The sequence below is a fragment of the Peromyscus californicus genome, unplaced genomic scaffold (assembly GCF_007827085.1).
Source record: "Peromyscus californicus insignis strain IS unplaced genomic scaffold, ASM782708v3 Scaffold_9__1_contigs__length_137607984, whole genome shotgun sequence".
Lineage (NCBI taxonomy): Eukaryota > Metazoa > Chordata > Mammalia > Rodentia > Cricetidae > Peromyscus > Peromyscus californicus.
In genome coordinates, this window is record NW_026294617.1 from 109,893,283 (window position 1) to 109,916,988 (window position 23,706).

General features: G+C 36.7%; 1 protein-coding gene across 3 annotated transcripts in view; it reads left to right on the top strand.

Annotated features, from left to right (window-relative positions):
- Window positions 1-23,706, top strand: part of Tbck (TBC1 domain containing kinase) — a 169,716-nt gene that overhangs the window by 44,974 nt on the left and 101,036 nt on the right. For 2 of the 3 annotated variants that reach the window (XR_008216275.1, XM_052730056.1), the window contains exons 7-19: window positions 2,067-2,127; window positions 3,498-3,559; window positions 4,699-4,760; window positions 6,154-6,302; window positions 8,293-8,434; window positions 10,669-10,768; window positions 11,617-11,666; window positions 11,820-11,949; window positions 13,496-13,594; window positions 15,769-15,831; window positions 16,329-16,455; window positions 17,552-17,602; window positions 19,138-19,221. Coding sequence is in view for 2 of the 3 variants with exons in the window: in XM_052730056.1 (XP_052586016.1) it covers window positions 2,067-2,127; window positions 3,498-3,559; window positions 4,699-4,760; window positions 6,154-6,302; window positions 8,293-8,434; window positions 10,669-10,768; window positions 11,617-11,666; window positions 11,820-11,949; window positions 13,496-13,594; window positions 15,769-15,831; window positions 16,329-16,455; window positions 17,552-17,602; window positions 19,138-19,221 (1,180 nt within the window). In the remaining variant the exon portion in view is untranslated. The remainder of the gene's footprint in view (window positions 1-2,066; window positions 2,128-3,497; window positions 3,560-4,698; window positions 4,761-6,153; window positions 6,303-8,292; window positions 8,435-10,668; window positions 10,769-11,616; window positions 11,667-11,819; window positions 11,950-13,495; window positions 13,595-15,768; window positions 15,832-16,328; window positions 16,456-17,551; window positions 17,603-19,137; window positions 19,222-23,706) is intronic. The other variant, XM_052730057.1, reaches the window with a different exon arrangement.

Genomic DNA, 23,706 nt, shown 5'->3' on the forward strand with positions numbered 1-23,706 from the left:
AATATATTTTCTGGATTTTTGAGCATAGATTCTACTCTTTCTTCTGTTCCTATTACTCTTAGGCTTGATCTTTTCATGGTGTCCCAGATTTCCTGGATGTTTGGTGTTAGGAACTTTTTAGATTTAACATTTTCTTTGACTGATGAATCTATTTCCTCTATTGTATCTTCAACACCTGAAATTCTCTTTTCCATCTCTTGTATTCTGTTGGTGATGCTTGCATCTGTGGTTCCTGTTCACTTCCATTTCCAGAATTCCCTCAGCTTGTGTTTTCTTTATTGCTTCTATTTCCATTTTCAGGGCTTGAACTGTTTCCTTCACCTGTTTGTTTGTTTGTTTTCTTTGCTTTTTTTTGGCATTCATTAAGGGATTTATTGATTTCCTCTAATTTTTTGTTTGTCTTTTTCTCAACTTCTTTGAGGGAATTTTTCATTTCCTCTTTAAGGACTTGTGTCATCTTCATAAAGTTATTTTTAAGGTTGTTTTCTTGTGCTTCAGCTGCGTTGGAATGTTCAGGATGTGCTGTTGTATGATAGCTGGGTTTGTGGAGGTGTTATATTGCCCTCTCTATTTTTCTTTTTTCTTTAAAATTTATTTATTTATTTATTAGGTATACAATATTCTGTCTGCATGTATGCCTGCAGACCAGAGGAGGGCACCAGATCTCATTACAGATGGTAGTGAGCCACCTTGTGGTTGCTGGGAATTGAACTCAGAATGTCTGGAAGAGCAGCCAGTGCTCTTAACCACTCCCTTTCTGTTATTGATTGTGTTCTTACACTGGCATTTAGGCATCTGAATTTGGAAAGATTATAGGTCTAAGTGTTGATTTCTGTGTTTGTCTTTGTTGGTTGGGTGTTTTGTTCCTTGGTTTCTGTTTCCTCTCTGGTCTTCTGGCCTAAGTGGCCAAGGGTTCTGGTGACTGGTGAGTCTTCAGGTCCATTAGGATGTCTCCTCTGGGGCATGGAGGGTCTTGGGTCCCTTGATCTGGCCTGGCCTCCACTAAAACGGAAGTCTTCTTGAGTCTCTAGCAGCCTGGCGTCCAGTAAAGCCTGAGTCTTCTGGGTTACCTAGGACCAGCCTAGCCTCTGGTAGAGGTGCTGGGGCTGTTCTTCCATCTGGTGTGGACTGTACCTGGGCCTATGGCATCTGTTCTTCCAGCTGGTGTGGACTATGTCTGAGCCTGGGGAGTCTGCCAGAGTTCTGGGGAAGGGCTGGCCATGGGGAGGATGATGAGGTAGCCCAGCAGCGGGGTAAGGAGTAGCTGGGAAGGCATGAGCCTGGGGAAGTGTGAGGGGAGCACAGAATCCAGGGAGGGGTGCAGTTTGGATGGCAGGCTGGTCACTCACCAGTTCTGGCTGGTGTGGTCTACTCTAATGGTGTATCTTCAAACCACCTGTAATAGCAGTTATTTTGGAGGCTGAGCTAGGAAGAACAAAGTTTAAGGCCAGACTGAAAAAACTGTCTTAAAATATGGGTATAAAGGGGCTAGGGATACAACAGTGATACCATGCTGTTCTAGCAACTGTCCTGATCTGGCATACTGGAGGCTCAGTCCCCAGCTCCAAAAGCAACAAAGACAACATAAAAACTTAGGTACTATCGGAACACACAGAATGCCAATCTGAAGTTGCTTGAGTGGAAGAGGAACTACTGTGGGTGGTTATCAGTATGAACAATAGATTACTTAAACATGATACTTAAATAAGGATTCTGGGAGTAGACTTCCAGGACCATGTCTGTTTTTTACTAAAACAATACTGTTTGTTTTGGTGATCTGGAAAAACTAACCATCAATAATGTGTAGTTCTCAAAAGTGATCAGTGCTTGGGATACCATTTGGATCTAATGGTCATTAGATATAGGTGACTTACATAATAAACATTACACTCTTTTAAAAATATTATTTTAACAGTAGCTTTTTGTGGTCAAGCTGAATTTAAATAATCAATAAAATTTGGTGATAGATGGAAGTGACAATAAAATCACCTTCAGTTATACTACAAAAAGATGCCTGGGGAAAGAAAATTCTAAATATTACTAAGAACTTATTTTCCATTATTTAGGGAAGAAAATTGTTTCAGAGCTTGGATATTTCTGAAAGACTAAAATTTGTGCTTACTTTGGGTAAGTTTCATGCATTTGATTATCTTTGAACCATGACCACAATCTATAGAAACAGCTGTCATCGTTGAAGTCCTCTCCTAGAACAGTGAAATGTCTGTCTTCAGGTTGAGGGGTAAGCATCACAAGGCATCATGAAAAGTGTCTTTTAAAACGTGTACAAGTTTTCTTTGCTCATGAAGGAACTTGAACCTGCATAGAAAGAAATCTTAGTTCCATGATTTAGCCAAGTAAACTATCTTGTATAATCAAACTAATAAATTAAAACTGTACTCCCAACACCATAACTACATTTTGAGCTACCTTTCTACGTGACTAGTTGTATATGAAGAACAATTTTGGAAGAATATTCATTTTTCTTTATAATTGGCTTATGTATGTATGTTTGAGATTTATAGTAACAAATGTGTAATCTAATTAGGAATGGAATAAGTTAAATGTGTGGTAAGAAGAGAGAAAAACTGACTATTTCATATAAAGCAATGACCCATCAACATTCTAGCAATAGAGTTTACAAATAATAAAACTTGTGGAAAGAGTTAAGTATTTATGAATTTTAGCTAAATTGCATACAGTTTTATCTGATTCATGACTTCTTTACAAAGAATAGATACCTCAGCTGTCAAGGAATTTGGAGCATTGTTAATTTAATTTATACTTCATATCTCCAGAGAGATGTGGGTGCATTCTTCAAACTTCATGTAATAAAAATAAATTATCTTGTAATCATAAGAAAACAACTGTAGCACACTTTCTTATCAGACTATCTTTGGACCACTAGCCTGCAAATAATGACCCAGAGATGACTTATTAATTATGAAAGCTTGGCCTTAGCTTAGGCTTGTCCTCGGCTAGCTCTTATCACTCAAATTAACCAGTTTCTATTAGTCTACTCGGTTACCTCTTGTTAGTATGACACATCTGACTTCTTCTGAGTCTGCTGGCAAAATTGTGCACCTCTGTTCCTCCTCCCAGTTTCTCTCTCCCTATCAGCAAGTCCCAGCTAGCCTCTCCTGCCTAGCTATTGGCCATTCAGCTTTTTATTACAACAATCACAACAACACATCTTCACACAATGTACAAATATTTTCCAACAAACAACAGCGCCTTTAAAAATTGCTTGAAATTTCTTCCATAACTATTTAAGTTGCTATATTTTAGTACTAGTACTTAACTAAGTTGACTGGGTAAACCTCTGTGTTTTTATAAAAACATGTAAGGAAAGCTAATTTTAAAAAAAATATTTAGTAGCTTAAGCACCAAAACTACATTATGATATTTGGAAATGTTTTATCATAGTTTTTTTTTTTTTTCCGGGTTATTGTGGTAGGTTAAAAGCAGTGCATACTCATCTGGCTTTCCTTTTCTCTTAGGCTGTGTAGATGACACTATAATAGTTCTGGCTGAGGAACATGGTTGTCTGGACATTATTAAGGTTCGTTGTGTATCCATCTGTGCTGTTCTAACAGACTGTCTGAGACTGGGTCATTTTTAAAGAACAAAACTTATCATGTCATAGTTTTTGAAGCTGGAAATGTCAATGTAAAGGTTCCACAGGCTCGGTTTTCTGATGAGGGGAGGACACTCTCCTCACAGAGTAGAAAAGAAAGATGGCGGAGCATGTGGTGGATGCATAAAGTGTGTTTGATAAAATCCCATTCCCAAGATGAGGGCACCTGTGACCTAATCATCCTTTACAGGCCTACCTCTTTTATTGTTTTTTGTTTTGTTTTTATTTTTATAAATTCTTGAGAATTTCTTATAAGGTTTTGATCCTATTCACCGCCAGTTCCTTTCCCTATTTCCTCTCAGATCAACCCCTATCTCCTTATCCCTCCAAATTCATGCCTCGCCCTCATAACCCATCAACTCCAGTTGTATGACCCATATACTCCAGGGTGTGAGGGTGTCCACCAGAGCATGGTCTATCAACCAGGAGCCAAACCCTTAGAAACAACTGACCATTCCTTCACTAGGAGCCATTGACTGCCATTAGCTCCTCAACCTCTGGTGTTGTAAATCTTTCCACCCACTCTTCCATGATGGTCATGGAGCCTTGAGGAGGGGTTATGACATATGGCTTACTCTCTGTGCTTTAACCAGTTGTGAAATTCTGCCTAAACCACCATTTGCTGCACAAAGAAACTTCTCTGATGCAGTCTGAGAACTGCACTAATCTATGAGTAGAGAGAGGAGAATTTAGAGGGGCAGTAAGGTACTATGTCCATTTAGCAGAATAATAGTAGCAGGTTCACTCTAGCAGCCCATCTCTTATTGTCATCTACTTGGCCTTAAGTTTCAAGACCTGAATTTAGGAAGGGGCACAGTCAAAGTAGAGCAATCTGTTTATGAAAGTTTGTTTTCACATCAGAATACAATAACAAGCTATTAAAGCTGTACTTACTTCTCTGTAGATGCTGGCCATTTTTCCAGAGAGTGACAAATTACTACAAATTTAAATAAAGTCCAAATAAAGATTTTTTTAAAATTGAAGCCTAGGAGATTTAAATATTTTGGTAAAATATGTTTCTAGAATTGATCATTCATCTATTTTTTTTAATCTTTATTTACCAGGAGCTTCCTGAAAATGTGATAAACATTTTGAAGAAGTGCCTCACCTTCCATCCTTCTAAGAGGTGATTCCTTAAGACTTTGGCTTATCCCCAGATCCTTTTTGTGTAGAGTTGATTTAGTGTTTGGTAGGAGACTGATGGACTTAGGTGATGGCTGCATTGTTGTGTTTGGTAGGAGACTGGTGGACTAAGGTGATGGCTGCATTGTTGTGTTTGGTAGGAGACTGATGAACTGAGATGATAGCTGCATTGTTGTGTTTGGTAGGAGACTGGTGGACTGAGGTGGTAGCTGCATTGTTGTGTTTGGTAGGAGACTGGTGGACTGAGATGATAGCTGCATTGTTGTGTTTGGTAGGAGACTGGTGGACTGAGATGATAGCTGCATGTGTTGTGTTTGGTAGGAGACTGATGGACTGAGAGGTGGTAGCTGCATTGTTGTGTTTGGTAGGAGACTGATGGACTGAGAGGTGGTAGCTGCATTGTTGTGTTTGGTAGAAGACTGATGGACTGAGAGGTGGTAGCTGCATTGTTGTGTTTGGTAGGAGACTGATGGAGTGAGATGATAGCTGCATATGTAACAGGTCATTATTGTTACTAGTATTATAAATGTGATTCAAAGTTAATTTTTTGTTACAAAAAAAAATCAAATCATGGTCAGAAAACTGGCATATACCAAAAAAGTTTCTAATTCATTTCCTTGCCTCAAGAAGACCAACTAAATAGGAATGTCAGTACTCTTAGCTCTGTTGACATTTGAGCAATAACAAAAGTTTGTTGCCATTATGTATTATATACTGAGCTTGGCAGAAGGTTAAGTTTGGAGTTGCTGATAAAAATTGAGAAGGATTTCCTTGATATTTTGTTTTCATTTCATAGTATTTCTTCTAATTACCTAGCTATTACTAAGCCTCCTAAGTATAATGCTAGAGGAGAATATATTCTAATTCGTCATTATAAAAGGCACTTTAGGCCAGGTGGCAGAGGGGCATGCCTTTAATTCTAGCACTCAGGAGGCAGAGCCAGGTGGATCTCTGTGAGTTTGAGGCCAGCCTGGTCTACAGAGCGAGATCCAGAACAGGCACCAAAACTACACAGAAACCCTGTCTCAAAAAACAAAAAACAAAAACAAAAACAAAAAAATTAAATTAAAAAAAATAAAAGAAAAGGCACTTTATCAGGGGCAAAGGATAGTATTTGCAAGCAAAATTTGGGGTGTTTATGAAATGATTTTTTGTTAGAACATAAGGCACAAACAGTATAACACATGTAAGTAATTCAGCATTGAGTTATTTAGTCGCAACAGCTAGACTCTGCTCAAGGGAGCTCCTTTGCTACTACTGTCAGTGCTAAGGAGTTATCTAAGACTTTTAACTCCCAGCTTGAATGTGTATTAGGTTTTGAGGAAAATTTTTATGACTTTTCTCCATGCTGAGAATTTTCAATTGTTCTTCTCAAGGCCAACTGCAGATGAATTAATGAAGGACCAGGTGTTCAGTGAAGTGTCTCCTTTATACACACCCTTTATCAAACCTGCCAGTCTGTTCTCATCTTCTCTGCGATGTGCTAATTTAACTCTGCCTGAGGATATCGATGACTTGTGTAAAGGTAAAGATGAGTAAAACGTGATAATATGAGCCTTCTTTCCAAAAGAAGCCCCATAACCTGTTTACTTTTGAATTCGTTAGTAACAGGCATTACATTTTTAGTGGGGTTTTATGGATAATAACCAGGGAATTGAGATGTGATTCCTGTAGTTTTTTTGTTTTTTTTACTCTTTGTTCTTTGTGGGCCCACCACCCAGCTCCCAAATAATCACACAGAACTTAGTCTTACTTATGAGTGTCTGACCTTAGCTTGGCTTGTTTCTAGCCAGCTTTTCTTAACTTAAGTTATCCCATCTACCTTTTGCTTCTGGGCTTTTACCTTTCTTTATTCTATATGTCTTTCCTTCTTACTCCATGGCTGGCTGTGTTGCTAGGTGGCTGTCCCCTGGAGTCTTCCCCTCTTCTCTTTTCTCCCTCCTCTTCTCTTTTTCTCCTATTTATCCTCTCTGCCTGGCAGCCCCACCTATTCTTTCTCCTGCCTTGCTATTGGTCAGTTCTTTATTAGACCAGTCAGGTGTTTACACAGGCAAAGTAACACAGCTTTACAGGGTTAAACAAATGAAACATAAAGGAATGTAACACATCTTTTGCATCACTAAACAAATATCCCACAGCATAAACAAATGTAATACATCTTAAACTAATATTCCACAACATATTCTGGAATATTTAAAATATAAGTCAAATTTTAGACTGTAAATTACTAATACTCCATATAATTTATTTTAAGTGGTTTTAAAATTATATTATCAGTAGGAAGTCCATACCATTGTATTCTGCCTTGAAACGTGAAAAGGAACATTTCGTTGATATGTGGGTTTTTCCTGCCCATATTCCTTTCTTGCTGTAGAGTATAAAAATTCCTGTTCTGTACCTCTAACTTGGGAAGTAAACTTCCAAATTTTCCCTTTTCTGCCTTCTCTTGATATAAGAAGCAGGACTGTAAGTAAACTTGACTAGTAAGTTCACAATGGGTGCCTGTTTGGCATGTGAGTTTCTCCACTTTCTTGACAAGAAAGTACTGTAGTAGCATTTCTCCTTCTATTCTGAGTATAGGAAATAAATCCAGAATGTTGTCAAGCTCAGGCCCCTTGGCTGTCTTTATGCATAAGTCACCTTTAGGAGGAATTCAACCTGTTAAAAAGAAAAGTCAAAATCTGTTAGTCATGCCACACCTGCTGAGAGCTGAAGCAATACCCGACTCCGGCGTAGCCTGGCCTTCCAGTTTCACTGTGGCAGGAAGACTGTGACCAGCACTGTCCAGAGGCACTGCTCACTAAACTATGCGGCCTGCTCGTAGGACCACAGGATGCTTTCCTTCCTCTTTGCCACACCGTGTCATAGAAGGTATCCCCTCCTCCCAGGTCAGTTAGCCACTGACTGACTTCTGAGGACAAGCTATGAAAGGAAGAAGGAGTCCTCTGCTGTATTTCTGAGAGAGACCAGCTCCCTCTTTTTCCCACAGGGTACTCTTGAGCAAGGAGAAATGAGGAATATGTAGATAGAAATATAGAGGAGAGAGAGACTGTTGGGAATTTAGCATAGCCTCAGGAGGGCCTGGGTCAAAACCCACTAGCCCCACTAGCCCCTTCTGTCTCTACTGAAGGGCTTTTAAAGGAATACCAGGGGGTGAAGCAAAAGACCTGCCCCCAGCACAGCCAAGTGCAGACTATCCCAGACACCTGGTGACCATGACTGTGATCTAGCCATCCCCTAATGCAGCCCTGCTGTGTAAAGCAAGCTCAGATCTCCATGCATCCCCATCTTCTTCTCCAATCTTGTGGGTAGTAGTTTGCCTCCATACCATTACTTTCTCATGGTTCTTAGAAGAACTCCTGCTTTTCAGTGTCTTCTGTTACATTGGTAGGTGGAGTAGCAACTTGCGAAGTCCTTACATACAGAAGTGGTAGCCTTTTCTTCAGTTACTTTGATCAGAATGCCAGCTATTATTGCTACCGACTGTTACTACAGTTTAAACATTTTACCATTAGTAGATACAGACAGTGATCACCTGGCAGAGAGATCTATTGAGGAGGTTTACTATCTGTGGTGTCTGGCTGGAGGTGACCTGGAGAAGGAGCTTACAAACAAGGAAATTATTCGATCCAAACCACCTATCTGCACACTCCCGAAGTAAGTAAAGAAAGTTTCTGGTAATAATGATTTAAATTTTTTGTTGATTTTTAATTTTTATTTAATTTTATTTTTTTAATTAATTTTGGTAGATGTTCTAATTAAGTGAACTTGGAAGCAGTTAAAACTCTACACCTTGTTGAATGGGCTAGAATTTGTAATTGCAGAGTTTCCATCAATATTTATTTCTTATAAAAATTGTTTTTTAAGAAATAATTTGAAAATCATGTAATACTAATAAAATGTGTATATATCTGTTATTTTCCAAACCTTGACAACATCATTGTTCATATAGAAACATGAATGTGTATTTCTTGACCTTTAAATTTTCAATTTCATAATCTAGGACAGGTTTGACTATAGGTGTATTAGTTACTTTTCTATTGCTGTGATAAAATACTGTGATCAAAAGTCAATCTGTAGAAAAATGGCCTTACAGTTCCAGACGGAGAGTCTCTAATGGCTGGAAGCCATGATAGTAGGAAACAGAGAGATCATTCTCATTTGCACACGGGAAACAGAGAGAGAGAGAGAAGGGAAAAAAAAAACAGGAAGTGGCACAAGGCTATAAAAGTCCAAAGCCCTCAGTGATGCACTTCCTTCAACAAGGCTGCACCTCCTAAGAGTGCCCTAACCTTCCCAAACAGTTCCACTGAGGACCAAGTGTTCAAATCCATGAGCCTATGAGGAACGTTTCTAATTCAAACCACCATAAGAGATAACAGTAGAAATGATCTGATAATCACTATTTTTGTTAAACTTTTAGATTATTTGTTTAGATAGACCATTAGTTTTCTCCTCTCCCAGTTTTAAATTTTTCTTTCTTCCTTTTTATTTTTGTACTGGTTTTCAAACCCAGAACCTTACATGTGGGGCGAGGCAAGTATTCTGTTACTAAACTGCATTATTAGCTCTTTCTGTCCTTTATAAGCAGTTTTTTAGACATTAATTTAAATTGTGCCACTCACCCACTGAGTTAAATATGAAATCAGAAATAAATTATAGAAAATTAAAAATTAAGCCGGGCGGTGGTGGCGCACGCCTTTAGTCCCAGCACTCAGGAGACAGAGCCAGGCGGATCTCTGTGAGTTCGAGGCCAGCCTGGTCTACAAAGCGAGCTCCAGGACAGGCACCAAAACACCACAGAGAAACCCTGTCTCGAAAAAAAAAAAAAAAAAAAAAAAAAACAACAAGAAAATTAAAAATTAATTGATAGATTCTGAAAAGTAGGCTTTTGACATTCTAAACAAGTTGCAGGCGTTGGTTGTTCTTGCTCTGAGAGCTTGTCAACCCGTGTGCTTCTCCTTCCTCCCTGTTTGTTTTCAGCTGTGCAGACTTCCTCCAAAGCACATTCGAATACTGCTAAGACAGTCACTCACTCCTGCATGTGCAAGAAGAGAGATTGCAAAGCACACCTTTGTAGCCTGCAGTGCAGTGTGCGTGTTCTAGTTTTATCTCTGCTCCTGGGACTTACCCTGACCAAGAGCAGCTTAGGGCAGGAAAGGACACTCCAGTGTGCCGTCACAATGCAGCACTGAGGAAGTCAAGGCAGGAACTCAGGGAAGGTACAGCATTACCTCTGATAGGAAACTCACTCGACATCCAAGAAGCATAGAGGCAAGCATGTAAGATGCTACTTGCCAGCTGGCTCGAAGTCTAGCTCATATTCGGCTAGCTTTCTTGCACAGTTTAGGGCTCCCATACTGGGCTAGGCAATCCTGCATTAATTAACAACCAAGAAAGTCTCCCACAGACATACCCACATGCCAATCTGATCTAGGAAATTCCTCAGCGGGGGCTTTGCTTTAATTGACTCTACACTGTGTCAAAGTGACAGTTAAAACTAACCAGGACAGCATATACCAGATTTATAACTGATCAACAGATATACATATATATAAAGTCCGCCTTGTTTGGAGAAACTTCGATAGCAGTTAGTTTTTGAAAACTTTGTTTTTTAAGACCAAGGTCTCATGTAGCCCATGCTAGAATCAAACTCACTGTATACCTGTATGTCCCCAAACTCCTGATGTTCCTGCCTATACCTTCCAAGCACTGGGATCCAGGCATGTGCACCATGCTGGGCTTTGTTTTCAAAATTAACTGTCTAGTCTGAATTTTATTTCTTTAATGATGGGATTGTGATAGGAGAATTTTATTTCTAAAATAAATAAAGTAGATTTTTTGTGATCATTGAAACAACTTTTTTCTTTTCTTTCTTTTTTAAATCTTAGTTTTCTCTTTGAAGATGGTGAAAGTTTTGGGCAAGGTCGAGATAGAAGCTCACTCTTAGATGATACCACTGTGACATTGTCCTTATGCCAGCTAAGAAACGTAAGAATGAAAATTTACCAAATGTGCTTCAAAAATCTTTAAAATATTAAAACTTTAAAGATAACACAAGATACTTTGCATTCACGCTTGATTTCCTGATACGCAAGAGAGCTTCTGTAGTGAGTAGAACTGTGAGAAAATGACATCTGTGTAACTTCAGCCTCCACACACACTGATTGCTCACAACAGTGTTGATCTTTCCATCAGCATCACATAAGTCTTCCTATTTCTCCACTTGGTAATACATGATATTAAGTTTTAAATAATTCTAATTGATCAGATCCTGATGTTTTAAAATGTGTAATACTAATCACAGTTGCCTGATTATAGTGCATGTAAGTTTCAGCTACTTACATATCTGTTCTGTGCATTACAACTTCATATATTTCATCAGTGTTTCTGAATGAGTTCCCATATAAGAACTTTAAACAATATATTCCAGATATCGTGACTGCACTGCCTATAATTCATGCAAATATCTTTAATGAATATATGGAAAAGCACCTCTTTTTTAATAATCTTTAATAAATGAATATATAAAAAGTATCTCTTTTTAATAATCTTTTTAAATATTTTATATATTTACATTTTATAATAATGTAATTTGGTGTTGCATGTGAGGAAATGGTAGAAATACCACCTAGAGGGGAAAAGGGAAGATCTTGCTTGTGCTTAATCCTTGTCAGAAGTGTGGTGCATTTGCATGTTCATGAAAGAAACTCATCTTTTGATTCTATTTTTTACTTCTTTGTGAACTCAAAACTTTTACATTACTATTCTTTTTAAGCAGATATTACTCTTGCCACCCAATATAATGATTTATAAATATTTTATTTTTAAATTCACAGAGATTAAAAGATGTTGGAGGAGAAGCATTTTATCCATTACTTGAAGATGAGTGAGTATATGTTGTTTTATTTGACTTTTTTTCCTATTTCTATTAAATTAATAAGAAGTTTATAGATTTTTAAATAGAACATTTAGGAGGTAGTGCTTTAATTTATTAGAATATTGTCTTTGTCAGTATTTTTACTTTTTTGTTCCTTTACAGCCAGCCGAATTTACCTCATTCAAACAGCAATAATGAGTTATCTGCAGCTGCCACCCTGCCTTTAATCATTAGAGAGAGGGATACAGAATATCAGCTAAACAGAATTATCCTCTTCGACAGGCTGCTGAAGGTAGGAATTCTAGTGTACCAAGTGTTAATGGTAGTCTATATGAGTTTTCCTTTAATGCTGTTAATTCTTACATATTGAAATTATGAGGAAAGAATTCTTATGATCTCTTTTCTAATTAACTTTTCTAATTTATAGAACTGATAGAAGTTCCAAAGATGACAAGATGTGAAAGATCATCTTAGACAAAGAATTAATATTATTTTTACATAAAGCACAAAAGTCTATAGGAAAAAGTACCAATATTGATAGAAAGAAATAGAGTATAAAATATAAATGCAATTAAGGAAAAAATATACTATATAACTAAGTATAGCTAAGGGTTTGTTAGTTTTGTTTGTTTTCAAATATTCCACTTCATTTCTTTTTTTACTGTTTTCATAGACTCTATCTTATTTATTTTGTTGTAATGTTTATTATGTAATTTTTCTTCTAACTTTGGGTTTTGTGTGTTCTTTCTCCCAGTTCCTTTACATAGATTGTTGATGTGAAATATTTCTGCTTGTTTGGTATGGTTACTGACTTCTGTGAACTTCCTCAGAGAGCTGATTTTTCTGTATACCATAGGCTTTTTGATATGTTCTTCCTATTACTATTTGTTTTAAGAAATGTTTTAATTTCCTTCATAATGTTGCCACTGGATCCATTGATAATTCAGAAATATACTGTTGAATTCCTGTGTGTCAGTGTTATTTAAACTTTTTCTGGTGATTGATTTCTAGTTTTATTGTATTGTGGTTGATAAATGTGCATGACATGCTTTTACTTTTTGACTTTTTTCATTTAACTTCTTTATTGATTCTTTGGGAGTTTAACATCATGCACCCCAATTCTGCTTACCTCCCGATCCCCGTATATCCTCCCCTCATCACTGAAGTGCCCCCACCACAAAAGAAAACAAAACAATGTAAGCAAGCAAGCAAACAAACAAAAACAACAGCAACCAGAAAAGCCGACCACAAAACCTCTCTGCTTCTCCTTCTTTCCCACCTCTCCAACACCTCTTCATTCACCCTGGTGGCATTGGGCCCTCGGTGTATCACCTAGTAGATCCTTTTGTCCTATCAGCTTTACTAGCATATGTTCATTGAAGTGAGTCACTGGTCTGGTTCGTGGCCTCTGCTTTCTGGTACTCCATCATCACTTGATCCTCACCAGAACTCCTCTGGGATATCATGTGGCCACCCAAGTTGTGGAAAACCCATGGGCATTGCACAGGACCAGTCCCTTCACAAGCTTCAGTAGGTCCTAGATGGGGTAGATGTTAGGGTGGGCCAACCCAAGGCCCATATCACCTCAGGGGACCTTAGGAACCATGTGAGATGAAATCAGAGGGCCATACGGAGCCGACCCTGCCCTTTACTGATCCTGGGAAAGCTAGCCTTGCCTCTTGCTGAACACAACAGCAAGAGAGTTGGCCTTGACCTTCACAGGGGAGCTGGCCCCTGCACTCAGAGAGATGGCCCCACCCCTCATCACAGAAGAGGGTGATGGATGACCAGCTCAGCTACCACCCAGGCCCTTTTTGACTATTTTTATTTTATCCTAGGCTTATCCATATAAAAAAAATCAAATCTGGAAAGAAGCAAGAGTTGACATCCCTCCACTTATGAGGGGTTTAACCTGGGCTGCTCTTCTGGGAGTGGAGGTAAGAAAGCAAAAAGTTATAAATAGATAAGTAGTGTATAAGAACATAAAATGTATAATACTATACATTTCGCTACCTCCCAAATGCTTGGAAGCTGTGACAGCAGATTATGAGTTCGAGACCAGCATGGAATGCATGGAGAAATCCTGTCTTAGAAAAACTATAATACTTTCCATCTAATTTTACAGTATTAATAGAAAATTATATATTGAAATAAGAACATCAGAATATGTTTTAAGTAGAAAAATACATGAAGAGAATAGAGTATAAAATACAATTATTGATGTCCTTTAATATTTTATTTATTATGCCCATGGTAAATATCATTATTACTTTAAACAGGTTATCTAATGAATATGTGTCAGTTATGTATGTCATCCTGCTTTTGAACTATGCCCCTTTTTAAATATAACTTCAATTTATGTATTGTTTGAAATTGATAAATCCTTTATTCCAATTGTGTCTTGTCAAAATCATGAATGTAATTTAGTGGTTTTTAACATGGCTGTTCCACTTTGGCCAGGCTGCTTTGAGGTGCAGAGGGCATTGTCACAGGGCTACTCATGAAGCTTGCAGTGTTACCAGAAAGTCTGATGACACACCGTGAAGATAAGGGATCCTTGACACTTTCTTCCGTTTCCTATCAATTTCTTTCTCATTCTGTCCTCCTGTATTCTCTCTTAGATACTTGCCACCACTTTAGTTCCTTCAAACATTTTTAATTCTTAAAATTTGTATTTAAATTTGTTTCCTATCATGTATTTTTATCATATTCTTTCTCCTACTCCAACTTCCCTCAGGTCCTCATCACCTCCCTATCTACCCGACTTTCTGTTCATTCTTGAGAGTGTGCTCTCTGTCTGTCTCAAACAAAAAAAAAAAAAAAATCAAACCAGACTTATCAAATGATCAAAACAAAAATCAGTAAAACAAAAAAGTAATAATAATAACAAAACAAGTGCCCCAAAAAGCCATGGAGCCCATTTTATGCTGGCCTCCTGCTCCTGGGTGTGGAGCCTGCCCTGTAGTGTAGCCTCAACTCTTTTTAATCTTTACAGACCTCTATCAGCAGAATTTTTTTCTTTATTCTTGATTTTCTTAATGAGCATCTATATTTCTTTGAATTTGTTTGGTTACTTCACAACACTGCCTATTGTTCCTTAACTCATATTAATAATTAGTACTATAATCCAGAAAGACTTATGATGTCAGATTTTCCAAGCCTGTTATTAATAGATAGCCGAAAGAAATTGATTCAGCAAATAATTTTACTAAATTCTTGGCTTTCCCTACCACTATAGCAAATCATAAAAATAAGCACTTTTTCATGTGTAACCCTATAGAACATGAGGGAAATTTAGTATATTTGGATATTCTTTGTGTAAGGCTATAACTAAGTAATGTTAATGAGCCTAATGTTTCTATAATTAAACTACCCTAAATGTTCCTGATATTATCATTCTTCTGAAAAAAAATTGTTTCATTTGCCTTACCAACGCTAACAGAAAATTTCTGTTAAGGTAAACCTCTCTCTAAAATATTATCTTCTTTTTGAACATTCCGATTTATGAATTAGTAACACAGAAAACAACGTTTTTCTATGCTCTCTAGCTAAGTGACTTACGTCATTTACCTTTGGGTATATGTAATTCAAAAGGCCTCTTCTGGTTGTCGTTTTTGTTTCTTTTTTGAGGTAAGGTCTCACTCTGTTGCCATGGCATCTACCTGCTTCTACCTCTTGAGTATTGGGATTAAAGGTGTGCACCAACACACCAGATAAAGGTCTGTCTCACCAAATGGCAAATGTCACTTACAATAGACTTTCATCATACATGGTCAAAGATGTAGAAAGTTTCTAAATTGGCTAACTTGAGTTTACCATTGTTGGGTAGGTCTTCAAAAATAAGTATTTATATAAAACAGGTTTCTCCTGTTAGCTAAGCATCACTAGTCCAAAATTTTGAAATTTAAAAGCTTTGAATATTGATATCTTGCTGAAAAACTAATGAATTTTGTGTTTTTTAGATTAGAGATACTGTATCAGTAAATTTTATGCAGATATTCCAAAATTAGAAAAACTATAAAGTTGAAATACTTAAGATTCCAGCCTATTAATGTATAATGTCATTTTATTAAGGATATAATAAATTAATGTCTTATTCTATTTTTTTCAGGGAGCTATTCATGCCAAGTATGATGCAATTGATAAAGACACTCCAATACCCACAGATAGACAAGTAAGGTTTTTCTAAGGCAATTCTGCCAATTCTTTAAAAGTTAAAAGGAGTAAGAAAATCCTCTTCCTTTCATTATGAAAATTCTGCCACTGCCAATGTATGTGGTGTTAGAAAAGGAGTTACTTCGCCGGGCAGTGGTGGTGCACGCCTTTAATCCCAGCACTCGGGAGGCAGAGCCAGGCGGATCTCTGTGAGTTCGAGGCCAGCCTGGGCTACCAAGTGAGTTCCAGGAAAGGCTCAAAGCTACCCAGAGAAACCCTGTCTCGAAAAACCAAAAAAAAAAGAAAAAAAAGAAAAAAAAAGAAAAGGAGTTACTTACACTCAGAAACTCTGTGATGTTTTCAAAGATTAATTGAAAAATTCAAAAACTTTTATCAATAGATTATAAAGGCGAAATATTATCTAGCATATCTCTTCTCTTATGTATTGAAAAAGCACAGACTAGAATCTTAGGGATCATCTATAACAGTTGGGCCTTATTGCTTTGCTGGTTGCAGATTGAAGTGGATATTCCTCGATGTCATCAGTATGACGAACTGTTATCATCCCCAGAAGGTCACGCAAAGTTCCGGCGTGTACTGAAAGCTTGGGTAGTTTCTCATCCTGATCTTGTGTACTGGCAAGGTAACTTTTTAGTTTTTAGGACTTTTCTTCAAGTCTTTTGTCTTTCATTTTGAGGGGGAAAAGCACTAAAATTCCAGTGCATTTTGAAGGTATTAACTTTATAGAAATGATCAAACAAATTTGGTCTAAATGCTTTCAAGATAACACTTTACATGATATTTAAAAATAAGCAGCTTGCAGTGACATTAGGAAAGCAGAGTCTAATCTTATGGAAACAATTTTAATCTTATCAAAATAGTGAAATAACTTATACCATAAAAACATTAGGCTATTTGAGAATGTTACTATTTAAGTACTCCTAATATATAATTATTGTAATTATTAGGAATGGAATATGACCTCAAAATTGTTCATTTTGTTTCCTTTTTCTCCCCAGTATCCTTAATGTCTCTAACCCTGGATGTTTAGCATTTGCCATTATTATCTTTATGATCATTAATTCTTAAATGAGAAACCAGTTCAATCCAACCCAGTTTTTGAATGTTTTGTTATTAACAATGGTTTTGGACTTTGAGTTTCATATTGCTTATTTGCCACTCTTAAAGGTATGGTTATTTTTTTTGCCCAGCACATTTCAGACATTCTGTATCCTCCAAATCCATTATAGGTATATTACGTTTATTCTTTCAGCATGATAACAGATGAATAATGACATTATTATCAATAAAATAAATGTTTGTATTTTTTTTCACTAATTATAAAGTTTTTTGTAATCCTAAAGAAAAGAGCTATATGGCAAATATCCATCTCTTAGATGAGAGAGCATACCTGAAGAGGCCAAATAATTACCAAATTCACATGAGGTTTGAGTCAGAATTGTGATGTAAAGCCCTCTAACATACTATGTGTCACATATTCATGTCGCTCTTTGCCTCATAATCATATGGATGATTAGTAATAACCAACTTGTTTTGGACACTGGTGTTCTGTCAGATGCTATCATTTATTCTGCATTGTAACTCCTAACAGAACACACATCTGCGTAGATGTACTTACAGTGCTTAATATATTTGGAAGGAGTGTGAGACTAGAGTAAGGTACCTACAGTTCTGGAATGTATTCATTTTACTCTTTTGCTTCAACTTGTCTGCATCAGGTCTTGACTCACTTTGCGCTCCATTCCTATATCTAAATTTCAACAATGAAGGTAAGCTTTTTTATTATTGAGAGATCATTATGCATATTATTCTTAAATATCGGACGCAAAAATAGAAGTTCTTGTCTTAAAATTCTTATATTTTACCTTTTATGTATCATAAAATATTGTGAAATAAAGTTAATTTTTCTTAGAGAGTGAAATTAATTTAGTATTGAAGGGTATTCCTTGTCACCAGACCATGCCCAAAAGTTTGGTGGGAATTGGGCTAATTCTTCTAAATTAATTTACCTGCTTTGATAACACATTTTTATAGATTTTTGGAAAAGGCTTTTACTTTTCTAGAAATTACTGTTAAATATATTTTCTAAATAATTTATAAACCAATCAATATCAGTGAAGTTTCTCTCTTATTATGTATCCTGCACATGTTATTATATCAATTGCACTTGTTTAATGAAGACCTCTAAGTTCCCTTTGTGAGCTAAGTCATCACTATTTGGATCAGGAGAGGGTCCTGTGTCAGCTCTGTCCTCATAGACTAGTACCCATAACCAGTGCTGCCAGCTCTGTCCTCATAGACTAGTACCCATAACCAGTGCTGCCAGCTCTGTTCTCATAGACTAGTACCTTTGATGATCATTTTGTTAATGGCAGGTTTTTTGTTTTCAGTCCCTCTGTTTTAGGAACTTTTATAATAGATTTTTTAAAATAGTGTTTGGTAGATTCAATAGAAACAAATTTAGGATTACATCACATATAAAGTATGCTATTCTATATTACTTTAATATACAGGTATCTCACCTCAGAATCTCCATTTTTCATGTTATCATAGCATAAACAACAGAAAATTCTGGAATTGAGTAGAGATGGCATAATCTCCAAAAACTCACATTTCTCTCTCTGAATGATTTCTTAGTGCACTGCTCTGATATACTCCCTCATTAGTCTGAACTTCAGCTTTTGCCATGATTGCTTAGGTATATCCAATTATTAGATGCGAATCCAAGAGTAATAAAAGATCTGTATTTGAGAGTACAGGTTATGACTAGTATTCCTAACTCCAGGAATCTTGACTATATCCGTTTTAATTATGGATTGTGAGGTTCATGAACCTCGTTAGTAATGAGTGCTTAGAAATTAAAATACATAAAGTTCAGGCAATTAAGATTTTATTATTGTGGGATAATGATTGCCACAGCAGTTAGAAATTGAAGTTACTGGAATGTTTATCTATTAATGTCTCAATTTTTTTTTTTTTTTTTTTTTGGTTTTTCGAGACAGGGTTTCTCTGTGTAGTTTTGGTGCCTGTCCTGGATCTCGCTGTGTAGACCAGGCTGGTCTTGAACTCACAGAGATCCACCTGCCTCTGCCTCCCGAGTGCTGGGATTAAAGGTGGGCACCACCATCACCCGGCCTGTCTCAATGTTTTTAAATAGCAGAAACTTTTCTTCCTATAATTTTGTGTTTCCAGTACTTATTACCATATTTGTTGTTTAATAGTAGATTCAAAAACTTGTGCTCAGTGAAAAACAGCTGGTCATCACCCTATTAACTGGTTTTGTATTTCCTTTATTCTTTCTTAGCCTTAGCTTATGCATGCATGTCTGCTTTTATTCCCAAATACCTGTATAACTTCTTCTTGAAAGACAACTCCCATGTAATACAAGGTAAGCAAATGACTTTTCCTGTCTTTGTATGGGACAAATTTCTATCAAAAATAACCAGTCTTGTCTTCATATAGGAGCACATTTTTATCAAAAATAACCAATCTTCAGGATAATAGTTGTTTTGACCTAGTAGCATACGTTGATGGTTCATCACCAAAACCCAGGAAGGAATATGGGGAATTTTTTCCTACAAACTCACAAAGAATTATAGTTCTTTTCTATGACTATCTTTCTTGATGACTATTTAATATATGCTCCCAACTCAGTTCAATGCAGACATGTTAGTTTAAGAATGTGCAGTTTGCTCTTTGTCTCTACCAATTAAAATAAAAACATGCTATTTTGGAGGAGTCTTTTATAGCTTACAGTATAGGCATATGTTCGCCCTGAAATTTGGCACAGCATTAAGCATTTTGTAATTATTTTATAAGATCAAGGTGTATTCACACCTTAAAGATAAGGCTACTAAAAGTCAGAATGGAAAAGTTACATACCATTTAAGTCTAGGGTATAAATTTTCCCCAGTTTTCTGTTTAGGTGTATATTTTTCTAAGTACTTTATGGGAAAGAACAATAACGTTTTCACAGTGATGTTCCTGTCATTTATACCGGTCCCATATTGCTTTGGGTTAGTAGGTGGCTAAATCTAGGTATTTTTGAAAGCTAAAAATGGCAGTAACTACACCAGATGCTGTGTACCAAACCAGTGCAAACCAGGATGTATGATCGATCCCACCACACATTCAGTAAGTCCTTGTCGTAGAGGAAGGGAGGAAGAAAGACATTTTAAAAAAATGTAGCTGTCAGATGTGATGTATGCAAGTAAGTCTCCTTTCTCCCCATACGCTAGGTGTGTTGGGGAGGGTCAAAGTCACTTTCACAGTTGTGATTTAGAAAAGCCAGTTTAATGGACATTCATGATATTTTGCTTTAATAGTAGGATATATGGAGAAAGAAAGGAATATATGAAGTGCTGAGTCTGGCAAGAATGTCTTGTATCATGTAGCTAAACTTTTTTTTTTTCCAGCACAGAAAATGTTCTGTTTTAACTAGAAAGGCTACTAGATAAGCTTGCTTGCTACGCTGAAGAAAATGCTTCGCATATATAACCCTAAATCAAAATTAGTTTTCTTGGGCTGAGGAGATAGCTTAGTGGTAGAGTGCTTGCTTAGCATGTGTGAGACCCTGGTTCAATTCCCAACACAACCACATTTTTAAGAAATTGATTTTCTCTTTCTCAACTTTTAAGTGCCCCGTCGCCCCTTCCCATTTAGTTATGAAGATTTGTGCTTGTTCTTTGGCTTTTAGTAAGGAAGTCAAGCCTTTACTGCCACCTTGTTAGTGGAAATGACTTCCACTTCCATTGCTTCTTGAGTGCCGAGATCTGCATGTCTTGTATCTGTTTTGCTTGTTTGGTTTGGTTTTTGACTTTGTAGGCTGGCTAATCTGAAACTTGGTATGTAGCTCAAGCAGGCTTTCTTCCTCCTGTCTCTGGCATGCTGGAGTTGGAAGCATCCATGACCACTGGCAGCATCTCTTTGCCTGCTGATGTTGCCATCATCTTTAGGATAAATTAGCAGTCTTAGAGAAGATAATGGTTAGCAAATTAAGAGTGGCCTTTCTGAATAGTAAGCAGACGCAATCATCTGCTTTGAATTTGTCATCCATATCCTTCATCTCTGCTTCCTTTAGCTAAGAGAGTCAATTGTGAGAAGCTCATCAGAGAGGAAACCAATGCAGATACTTATGTAGAGATTTGGAAAGTTCATCTCTCATGTACTCCATGCAGCTTTAAAAAAACCAAATATGGGTTATTTATAAATAGTCATAAAAATTATGATATTATCAAGTGAGATTCTTACATCAATTTCATTGGGGATTGTAATTGCAGAGTATGTAATAAGTAAAAGAGGACAATAAATGTTAATGCATAGAAATTAGCACAGTTCATTATCTTTGTATACCTCATTTCAAAACTGAAAATACGCTGGGCGGTGGTGGCGCACGCCTTTAATCCCAGCACTCGGGAGGCAGAGCCAGGCGGATCTCTATGAGTTCAAGGCCAGCCTGGGCTACCAAGTGAGTCCCAGGAAAGGCGCAAAGCTACACAGAGAAACCCTGTCTTGAAAAACAAAAAACAAAAAACAAAAAAAAAAAAATCAAAACTGAAAATACAAGGTTTCTTATTAAAATATAGGAAGTTTATATGGAATTTTATGTAATAGTATAAAAACTACACTTGAGGTTTTAGGGATGATTTATAAATATCTTCATTTTTAAAAACCAAGTAATATTCGCCTTTAGAAAATATCTTTGAGACTATTTTAAGAACCATGATTCATATTTTTATCATTTTGTAACTCATAATTATAGTGCTTTAGCGTTTTAAGATACCTTTAAAATGGGTTAGTAGGAGTTGGAGAGATGGCTCAATAGTTAAGAGCACTGTTCTTCCAGAAGACCTGGGTTCAACTCCCACATGACAGATCACAGCTGTCTAATTCCAGCTCCAAAGGACCCAGTGCCCTCTTCTTGCCTCCTTGGACCAAGGCATGAGCATGCTGTACAGACATGCATGCAGACAAGTTATCCATATACATTAAATCATACACAAAATACCCATACACAAAGAATCAGTAGTGTTAAATGTGTAGAATCTTCTGTTTTAATCTAACCACTTTTCATATCTTTGTAACTACCATTAATTTCCTTCTCAAATCAAATCAAATCAAAGGATAAATGCAATTGGGTTTTTGTTACTTTTTGTTAAATTTTTGTTAAAATTTATTAGAAAAGAACATGTAATATATGTTTAAACATATGTTTACACATATGTTCTCTCATATTTCCATTGAAATAAAGAGCTCACACTGAGCTTCATTTGAAAACTTGTTCAAAGCCCAAACTTTGCCAACTTTATAAGTTATATTTACCTATGTGAATTATATTCAATACAATAATGCATAAATGGTGTATTTGTATGTATCTGTGTATGTGTGTATGTGCATGCTGGTGTAAATCCAATCACTGGTGTTTGGCAGAACAGAAGGAAAACATGGGTGAGGTTTCTTCAGTAAGTCTTTAATTAGCTGTATAAATCCCATAGTAATTAAGTTTATCAGGCTTAAGTATGAATGATGTTTAATAAACCTAAGCATAGCTGTGGAGAATTGCCTGAGGCATGAATTTCTGCTTTAAATTGAAACATGCTTTTTAGAAGTTGAAAGTTAATAACTATAGCTTATCAATATACAATTGAGTGCTTATGGTGGCTGATGATGCATACTTCTTGCTTCTGGGTAAATTGAAATTATAGATATACCATAAGGGAGGGCAGGAAAGCAGTTATAAAAAAGGTAAATGTCAAAGTTTTCTAAGGCCTTCAAATGTGTCCTAGATCTTCAATTTGATTTGTGACTCTTGAAGATAAATTGAAGTCTGTTGTATTAGAACGGAAAGTAAATCAAGAAATGTGTTAATTGAGCATTTCCTTCTTTATCTAGAATGAGTAGACAATGTTCACATTAGGTCAGTGATGTGATTCAGTTATATCATTGAACTGAATGCAGCATTGACTTTTCCTTTGTTTGACTTGATGTTGCCAATTAAAAGCACGCATAGTATTTATTTTTTTCTTTTTTTTTCATTTTTCATTATTAAGAAATTTTCTACTCACTCCACATGCTATCCACAGACCTCCTCCCTCCTCCCGCCCCCCAACCCTCTTTCCCAAGTCACCCCACATCCCCACATCCCCCAAATCGAGGTCTCCCATGAAGAGTCAGCAAAGCCCAACACACTGAGCCTAGGCAAGTCCAAGCCTCTTCCGACTGCACCAAGGCTGTGCAAGGCATCACACCACAGGCACTGGATTCCAGAAGCCTACCCATAGAGCAGGAACAGATCCCGATCTCCCTGCCTGGGTGCCCCCCAAACAGTTCGAGCCAAACAACTGTCTTCCATATCCAGAGGGCCTAGTCCAGTCCCATGTGGGCTCCACAGCTACCAGTCCACAGTTCATGGGCTTCACTAGTGATGCACAGTATTTATAAACAAGTATTAAGAACAGTTTTAGTTGAAAAAAATAATAGATTACTTTTACTTACTATTATTTCTTGAAATAACACAAGTGCTTGTATAAACTGATAAAGCAAGGAAATATCAGTTTTAGAGGTTATTTCACCAAATAATTCATTTTTAAAAATCAGTTATATTGTTGGAAAAAATTGAGATTATCAATTTTTTCATTTTTATTGAGTTATTATTGTGATTTCAATTTCACAAAAAGAAATTGAGCTCATTTGTCTTGCTGTATTTTCTTTCTTTTGCCTTGTAATACAGGATGTCTTAGATTTCACAATCTTCTTCCTTCTACTACCAAAGTGTTGAGATAACAGACTTTAATTTTTTAATAAGCAAAAGAAAGATACTTGTAGGGGGAAGTTTCTCAGTCCCACCTAGTCCCATGGTCCGAACGAATCTCTC